This window comes from Orbicella faveolata, unplaced genomic scaffold (assembly GCF_042242905.1).
Source record: "Orbicella faveolata isolate gen_17 unplaced genomic scaffold, um_ofav_v1 contig_48, whole genome shotgun sequence".
NCBI classification, from domain to species: domain Eukaryota; kingdom Metazoa; phylum Cnidaria; class Anthozoa; order Scleractinia; family Merulinidae; genus Orbicella; species Orbicella faveolata.
The window spans coordinates 4966250-4975252 of NW_028301578.1; the positions used below are offsets into that span (position 1 = coordinate 4966250).

Genomic DNA, 9003 nt, shown 5'->3' on the forward strand with positions numbered 1-9003 from the left:
TGTACCCTTTCCCCCCTTAACTCAAGTACATGTAATGTCATTATTTAACTTGATGCAAAACTAGTCAAAGCTGAAAATTTCAGAGAAAATACAGTCAAACAACACAGGTAACACATTAAATAAACATTTTAATTAAAAGGGCTCTGAAATCACCACCACTTAACAATGTACAATTTCATTCTAGACACATCAGAGTACGTTTACATAGGTTCTTTTAATAATACCACTTCAATATTTCCAACTCAAAAATAAATCAGTCTCCATGTCATTGAAAAAAAGTTAATCAACATAACACTGCTCAAGTCAGATTGCAAAACATGTCACAAAAATAAAGAAGACTGGTTTTACTTCATTCAAAGAAAAAAAAAAAAACAAAGTGAAAGCGATAACTGAATTTCATGACGTACATAAGTTGTTTATATACAAATTCAAGTTAGAAGTTTTTGTCTTGTAGGGAAAAATCTAAAACAAGGTACCCAAGTATACTATTACTTTCAGGATGAAAACAGGTCCATAAGTCTGATATTTAGAAGTTACAACTTAACATGTACATGGGACATGTAATGTGTATGTTAAGAAGCAAGGTCTTTGAGCAAAAATTAAAATTAAACAATGTTTCTTTTCTCCACTAAAATCATCCAAAGCTCCAATCTTTTCATTATTCTTATTCTAACTTGTCTTTTCACGTGTAGTTACTGTTTACACAGCCCATATTTACATCTTGCTTTTCTCTGTATTTCTTTACATTATGATGCAGTTCCTGCCTTGAAGTAGCATCAGTTCATGGGATCCTGAGCATTTTCAAGAGTAACTACTTCTACAGCTTGGGTAGCAACCGGGACTCCCTCGCAGGTATCGACAATTTGTGTGTGAACCTCATGTCCCATCGATGTGGTCGTTACTGTCTGAATTATTGAGTGAGGGGCCATAGCTACTTGAGGTACTGATGCAGTCATGTACTGAGAGTGGGTGCTTGCTGGTAAATGGTGAGTCTGAATCTGCATGAGAGATGCTGCAGCCTGCACAGGAATGGTCACCATGTTAGAAGTGTTCATGTTATCCTGTACATTTGCCAGAGCAGCGGCTGCAGCAGCAGCATGTTCTGGTAAAACAATCTGCCCGCCTTCAGCAAGGGTGGCTTCTGCTAGAGTGGCTACAGCTGCTTGTGCAATTGCTTCTGTGTGAGACAATTCACTTTGGTCGATTGTAACTGCTTCGTTTTGTCCTGGGTGGGGAAGGGTCACCTCTACTTGAGTTGCTGCAGCTACCTCTGCTAAGGTGGCTACTGCTTGTGTAGCTTCTGTTTGCGAGGTAGCTGCATCTGACAAAGTGCTGACAGCTCCTGAAGCGTCCACTTGGATGAGGGACACGGTGCCATCAGCATTTGAAATCGTGTGCACCATCTGATGTGGCTGCTGCACATACTGGTGTTGTGGTGCATCTCCTTCTGAGAAGGCTGGCAACAGATCTTCTCGTCCATGATACTTGTAGCAGTTCTTCACAATCTGTCGCAGAGCATTTGTCCACGATATCCTAGCTTTCTCGTCTTCACTGCGGCAATCACTGCGTACATTCTGCCAAGGTAAGTCAGATGGCCACCAAGCCGGCCGGGTAGAATCCTTTCCCCAACCTGGCTTTCCTCTACCAGTAGAATAACGCAACATCATTGGAATAAAAGCTCGGAGCTGGGCTTGGGTCATTTTGTCAACAGGAGTTGGTATGCCATCTATGACCAGCGGTGGGAGGGTGTAAATATCTGGATTTTCTGGGGGTGGTGGAGGGGCATGTTCGGCCAAAGCGTGCTCTAAGTCTTGAAGAACAAGCTGTTTTAGATTTCTAACCACATTCTCTAGAGGCACGGCTCCAAACACCTTGAAAAGCGGATTTGGCTTCCCAGGGCAAACGCACAACACCACAGCTTGCTGTCCAACGCGCGTCGTATATTCATCTATCGTGGCTCTTAATTTTCGGAGAAGACGAGTTTGCTGGCGTTTCCGAATCGATGGATTTGTTTCAAACGAATGTGGTCTTTTCCTCTTCTTCCCAGTCGCGATGGCGGCGGCGGCAGCTACGCCGACAGGCCCCGCTGCGGCCAGCTGAGCGGTTACTTCATCGCTGACGGTGGAATTCAGCAAGTCCGAGCCATCGAAGGTTGTTGACTCTGGCGAAGATGGTTCATCGTCGGACATTTGACTCATCGATTGAGACATCGAATGGGACATCTGCAACGTCTGGGACATGCTTTGCGACAAAGCTTGGGTTAAACCCACTTGGTGAAGACTGACTTGAGCCAGTTTGCTGTCAAAGAAGTAAACAAAGAAACATAAAGAGTCAGCCTCGACGCGATAAAACACAGTCGTACCAGTTCTTTGAAGTTCGCTCATTGAATTTTCAAGCGACGTATGAATACGAAATTCATGTCAAAAACCTCGTCTTAAGGCAGCTTTTTCATCGAGAAATTACCCAAATAAATCAAGAAAAAAACACGGCTAAAATCCCCTAAATTGTGTTTGATCGAATTCGTTCCCGTACTCGATCACGAGAAAATAAATGCCTTTTTCGTTCGAAAATTACGCTCTTTTCGTCTGGTAAACTTCTCCATTCACTAGATTACCACGGTGTTGATACTTACACTGGCAATCGACAAACTACGTTCCATAACCGCTGAAACAAGACCCAATTCTTAGCTAAAACACAGCAAAGATACCTGGTTTGACGGCAGGATCAAAAATAACTCGGCAAAGTTTCTGAATCTGCGCAAAGAAGCTGCTCCACCGACTTGCGCGGAAAAGAGAACGCGATGGCGGCTGCTCAATAGAACCAAAGTAGCTTGGTGCTGCCACGCATGTGCTGACTAAACAGCGGGGCGCCCCTTATTCATGAATATTTGTAGGGCTCGCTTTTATCTAACGCGCGCGATAATTGGCCAACATTTTCCTCAGCTTTATAACAACTGATCTCATTGGCTTTAATTAGGGCCTTAGTCAGGCGGGTGGCACCTGTCAGCCTCACCTGTTCCTTTCAATTTTTTGGACTAAAAAGTAAGTACATTTTAGACAAAAAAAGATAAAATCTCATGTTTTCATGACAATAGTCTTTCACTTCCTGACTATTTCCATTGATTAATTGACGAGTTCACTATTTTTCTTCACAGAATGAAGCGACAGTATATGTCTAAGTTAAATGAGTTGTGATAATGGATTTTATCTTATCATTAGTAAATAGCATCAATATTAATTCATTGACTCTAATAGGCCAGCTGGTATCTTTGGTCAAACAAACGTCTTGCTTGTATCTATTCATCTTTGACAGGACTTCTTTAAAATATAAAATCTGGGTAAAAATAACACAAAACTATTGAATATTTTTTTAGGGTAGCAGAAAAAAAAGACTGACACCAGACTGCAGTGGCCCCAACTTACTTTAATTAGTTCAGGGGAGGGTACAACTCTCTGAAGAATAATTTGGTGTTATTTTGGTCATATGGTCAGAAAATTTGTTAATAAATAATGTATGTTAATTGAAAAATTCTGTTGTCCTTTGCTAAGAGTAAAGTTATGCCTCTAAAAAAATAGATTCTGCTCCCCGCGGGGGTGGGGGGGGGGTGGCTCTTTGGGAATTTCTGGGTGGGGATGTGCCACTGGGACCCTGGAACCCTTAGCCTATACCAGAACTAGTTCAGCTGAATTTTGCTACCCTATACTAGAGTAAACTCCCCGAATCCCCTCATCTATCGACACTGTTGATGCTGATTTGCGTAGATTTAAACTTGCCAATTTGATTTTTTTTATATTTTTGAGTGGCAATTCCTGGTTTCCTTAGTCTAGATAAAATCTTCAACCAGCTAGTCAGTTTTGTGAAAAATTATACCCTATTCTAGACCCAAACACTCTGATTTATATACCCTATCCTAGAGTAAACTGCTTGAAAACCATACCCTTCACAGCAGCACATACCTATATAGCCCATATATGGCAGTGCCCCCCCCCCCCCAGATTCTGCTACCTTTCACTGTGCGAGTCAAGAAATCTGCAAACATTTAAATTTCATTCTGACATGGCAGGGGTATTACTTGCAGTACGTGGAAAGCTGAATGCTGAATGCCGAATGCACTGTTTGATTGTGGTTAGTTTCACTTATATTTGCTTGCGGTTAGTTTTTATTTGTTGGACAGGGCCAATTATCCAATACAATGCTGTCCTTAACAAACAAAAGCTAACCACAAGCAACCTTGAGTGAAACTTATTAAACTGCAAGCAAACAGTGCATTTGGTGTTCAACGTTCAGCGTTCTGTCAAATACCCCTGCATGCCGATTCTGACAGGTAAGCTGTGTACCGACCAATCACAAATTACAAAGTTCTGCGGACATGTAAGAAACCCACAAAACCACAAACCAAATTATTACCATTGCTGTTTGCAGTTTTAAGTGTTCTCATTCCTGAATTGACTTTTCCCTTGCTACACAAATACATTTCCAGGGGCGCATCTAGAATTTTTCTTAGGAGGGGGTGCACCACTAAGGAATGGCATAACTGAGTTTTTTCTTTTGCGGAATACCAGTTATATTAGAAAGCAGCATGTCATCTCAGGGAGGGGTGCACACCCTCTGCACCCTCCCCCTAGATCTGCCCTTGATTTCCATAAATATTTCTGGTGTTCACAGACTTGCACAATAATAAGGGGTTATATTTGTAAAAGAAAAATAAGGACCTTGAAATCCTTTTATGTTTCAGTTATGGGACATCACCCAGGTTAAGAGAGTTTGAGGTCAAATGATTCTGTGGAACTGAGATAACACCCTAGTATAAGTGTATGACTCGGAGTCCTGGTCAGATGACTGTGAGATTAGTAAAGGTGAAGTCTGTATTCGGCCATGTGGTTCATACCAGCTTATCCCAATTTCTGTGGTGTTTATGTTACCTGAGGAGCATCTTTTTTCCCCTTCCCCCTGGATAGGATGCTAGTCAATTGCAGGCTCACCCCTTCAGCATTAAAGGAACTCAGTCACAGTTTGCGCATATTGAAAAGTTTAGCCTCAATTTTTCAAATTCATTGTTTGCAATCCGTGTCAATCTTCTCCATACTTAGCCATCCTTGTTCCTCTATGGTTTATCATTATCTCTTTGGTGTTTTCACTGTTATTTTCCTACCATTGAAAGGTAATTTTGTATATGGCCAAAATAACTCAAAATACCGTGACTGAGCCCCTTTAAATTCATCAGTATTCATTTGTTAAACCTGGGAGGAGAGAGGCAATTTGAGAATAAAGTGTTGCCGAAAAGCACAGGGAAATGATTGGCCAGGGCTCGAACCTGGACCTCCTTGATCCCAGCACAGTGACCATCAAGGCCACTGTATCTCCTGTTTATGGGTGAGGTGTTAATATAACTCCATAAGGTTGAAACTATATGCTGTGTTTGTTTGTGACTGAGATCTGATGGCTGAAAGTCTGCTTAGAGGAGCGTTCCCCATAACCTCAAAATGATATTAATACTGTAATCATGTTAGTAGTAATGGAAGAGTAATGCTAATCATCAACTGTATTAAAAGCACCATGTCAAAATTTATTGGCTGTCAATCACACAGAATTAAGATCAAAATTCATATATATTGTACAGTTCCAGAAAATATCCATACTCCCCCCACAGAAGAATTTCCTGGGGGTGGGGGGTTCTCTAAGACCAAATCATTTAAGGAAATGCATCAAGTTTAATTGGAATTTCCAGAGGGGGTGGGTGGGTGGGTCTTGGAAAAATTCCCTTCTGTGGGGGAAGTATGGATATTTTCTGGAACTACTGATTACTGTGTTTCAAAACAATATCTTTTCACAAAAATGTTTTAACACGAGATTCATACATCAATAAGAAATATAGGTGAGAGGGTACTGTAGACAGTGGATGGTCGGAGTCTTTTTCGCAAAGAGTTTTAGAGGAAGCAAGAAAACGTGCACTATCTATAAGCGACAACTGGCAAAACTGCAACCTCACTTTGTAAATTGTTCTACAATTTGCAGTCAGTCTATATGAAATTTAAAACAAAAAAATTCTAGAGGCTGCTTGCCGTCTAGGGTTGTGCATTTACCATGCAGTCTGTGGGTTGTATCAAAGTATTTAATTTTGTCATATTTTTATATCTTATTTTTGTGTCACCAATTAGTGCTATTCACTAGAGATTCCTGACACGTTAATAAAGTTAACTACTACCACTACTACTTAAGGCATAGCTATGGTTGGGGTGTTAAAAGTTGGACGAATGGGTCCTAAGCCACTACTCTACTTCTTAACCATAATATGTCTATTCCTACCCCATACTGTCCTAAGATGCAATCTTATCTCATATTGGAAATAAATATTACCGCAGATTCATGTAAAACTTTTCACACCTTAATTACAAATCTGCTGTTTCCTTCATGTGCAATAATTCAATCCAACAATGTACAGTAGTCTGAAAGTTTTCAAAACCACCACAAAAAAAAAAAAAAAAAATGCTGAAATTTGTTGCTCACATTTTCTAACAAGGTTTAATCAAGCAAATGCCAATGGACCCAACCCACCCCTCCACCCTCCTAATCCCCAGCTCTAGTGGCTTGCTACTGCCCCTTTATTGGGAACATCTTATATAGATTGGTGGCATTGTCAGTTTATTTTTTTTAAAAGAACGTTCAGAATCACATGTTGTACAATCGTATTACTTTGTGTAGATGAAAAATCTCGGATACACAACAAATTAAAAATCTTTCATCTCTCTCATGCTCGAACTGCATTTTACTGCATTTTCGCGCGCAGTCCTCGATGCAGTTTCCTTCAAAGCCTTTGTTTAATCTTGATTCCAGCTCAGCAGAGGGAAAATTCCTCAGTTTGGCACCAACCTAGACACATGCATCATACCCTGCAGTATCTCTCAGATCGACCCTTTTGTAAAGGTAATTAAAAATCGCCGCAATTAGAAAGTCGCAGGGTCGTGTTTGTCCACTGTGGCGTGTTTGAGTTGACGATTTGTTCGCAACCCTGGAAACCTCATTTCTTCTTTTTTCCCTTGCCCTTTTTCTTCTTCTTCCCTTTCGCTCCAGTATCCCATCCAAAACCTCTGTATCCCAAAAATTGCGGCGCATTGTGAGCAATATAGTAACCGTTTACCATGGCGTCAGGGCTCAACAAGTCGACATCCTTCTTTGTTTTCGAAGGTGATGGCGACCGAGATTTCTTTCCGCTTTTTTTCCCTCCTTTCCTCGACGGGCTTCGACTGCTTCCTCTGCTTCTGCTTCTACTTTTCCCTGATTTCCTTACTTTTCCAGACTTGTGACCGGCCGGCTGCGGAAAACGAAAAGTATAGTAACACAATTTGTTACGACGAGAATGGAAAAAGTAAACAAACGGTAGGTAAGCCATTGAAATGCAAAAAAACCACTGAAGTGTTCCTGTGGTTGCAACACGGCGTGAAACTTACCATTTCGAAGTAAAAATAGCTACACCGGAGGCTCTCGACTCCTACAGGTTTTCAAACTACGTCTGGTGGTCCTCTCATATCTTGATCGATTGCCCTTCTGGTAATAATTAATCGACTGCCTTTTTCGAAGGAATGCGCAGAGCCAGGCGAAGAGCATATGTCACGCGTTCCTTTGTTGCCATACCAACTACCACAAGGAAAGACTGCGTGATACGCCCAGGAACCAATAGAGTATTTACACTGTCACGCAATCAAAAAAAAAAAAATAATCAAAAACCATTCAGTGGATAAGGTCGAGAAATTGTGATATTATAGAAGATAAATGAAGAAGACAGTTCTCAAAGTTTAAGGTGTGTGCGTAATGTCCCGAAGTTGAGATATTCGTCGAAATGTTCCGCGCAAATTTACAGAGCCTAGTATGGAGCCGCCATATTGGACTGTTCCTCTGTGGGACACCAGTTTGGCGGCCGGAAAATAGTGTTAACATCTGGAACTTCCTTTGGCTATCCAGGTGACTGATCTGCACTGAACAAAAAAAAAACATTTAAAGAAGCACTTTTCCAAATACTTTAATGGTAGCTTTATGTCACGCACCGCCATAACTCTGAAATTCAAAATGCGCTGGTTTCCAAACGAAGGACGCTATTGAACTGGAAAGTTGTAAACAGATATAAAATTAGTACCTCTTATGGCTAATGAGGATAAAAACATTGGCGGCTCTTTAGTTTTGGATTTAAGAATTTGATGACGTCACGTGAAAACACTCTATACCACCTCCACCCACGGCCCAAAGAAAAAAAAAGTAAAATAAATGTCCATGCCAGATCATAGGTTTACTTTTAGATTAGGCAGAGCTTCTGGACTAGATCTATGTTTTTTACTTTATCGTAAGGGTTTATTTTTAATTTTATGTCCTCATAACTGAGGTAGAGAACGTTCAGAGGGGTATGTTCGGAGACATTTACTTGCACGGTGTAGAACCTACTGTTCTACTAGCGCGTCGTGCGTTGCGATCAATTTGTGCAGTCAAAAATGTTTGACACACAACATACGCGTTTCAATATAAATCCAAGTATGTTTGGTAACGGAAATCTGGAAAGCGAATAAGAGTGTTAGCAGCACATTCTTTCTAGATGAACACACGAGAGGAAAGAGGGTTACACGCGCGAGGGCGAGAAAAGCTCTTTTTCATTCTTCCGCGCCCACGCAAGGCCGATCTCTTAAGAAGAGTAGCGCAAGAGTTTCCTGGTGACCCACAGGCACGAGACTTATGAAAGTACTTCTAACTTGCAGTTTCGCTTACGGAAAATTACGTTAAAAGTGAACTGATCAACTTGACACGAGCGTGGGACAAAGAAAAACTGAGTCCCTGACAGGAATCGAACCCATGACCTCCCGATTACCGGGCGGGCGCTTTATGCACTGAACTGAACTACGAGAACTCATGGAGAGCAATATCATTTAACTTAGTTCATACACGACTGGCGTCCTGCATACTGCTAGGATTTCGAATCGTTGTGAGTACTGTTGTTGATCAGTACACTTTTCACATATC

The 9003-nt window shown here is 41.2% G+C and overlaps 1 protein-coding gene and 1 long non-coding RNA gene across 3 annotated transcripts; both read right to left on the reverse strand.

The window, feature by feature from the left end:
* Positions 1 to 108: 108 nt before the first annotated feature.
* Positions 109 to 2853, reverse strand: LOC110039929 (DNA-binding protein P3A2-like). Of its 2 annotated transcripts, none has more exons than XM_020745105.2 (2): positions 2708 to 2853; positions 109 to 2298 (listed from the first exon to the last, which is right to left on the reverse strand). In XM_020745105.2, the coding sequence occupies exon 2, from the start codon at positions 2238 to 2240 to the stop codon at positions 777 to 779; it is 1464 nt and encodes a 487-aa protein (XP_020600764.1). In that variant the 5' UTR covers positions 2241 to 2298; positions 2708 to 2853; the 3' UTR covers positions 109 to 776. The 2 variants fall into 2 exon arrangements, with proteins under 2 accessions (XP_020600764.1, XP_020600766.1); XM_020745107.2 differs by having other exon boundaries at positions 2633 to 2853.
* Positions 2854 to 5545: 2692 nt separating this feature from the next.
* Positions 5546 to 8305, reverse strand: LOC149096108 (uncharacterized). Its single transcript, XR_016204601.1, has 2 exons — positions 7449 to 8305; positions 5546 to 7312 (listed from the first exon to the last, which is right to left on the reverse strand). It is a non-coding gene; the product is annotated as an uncharacterized LOC149096108 (long non-coding RNA).
* Between the last annotated feature and the right edge of the window lie 698 nt (positions 8306 to 9003).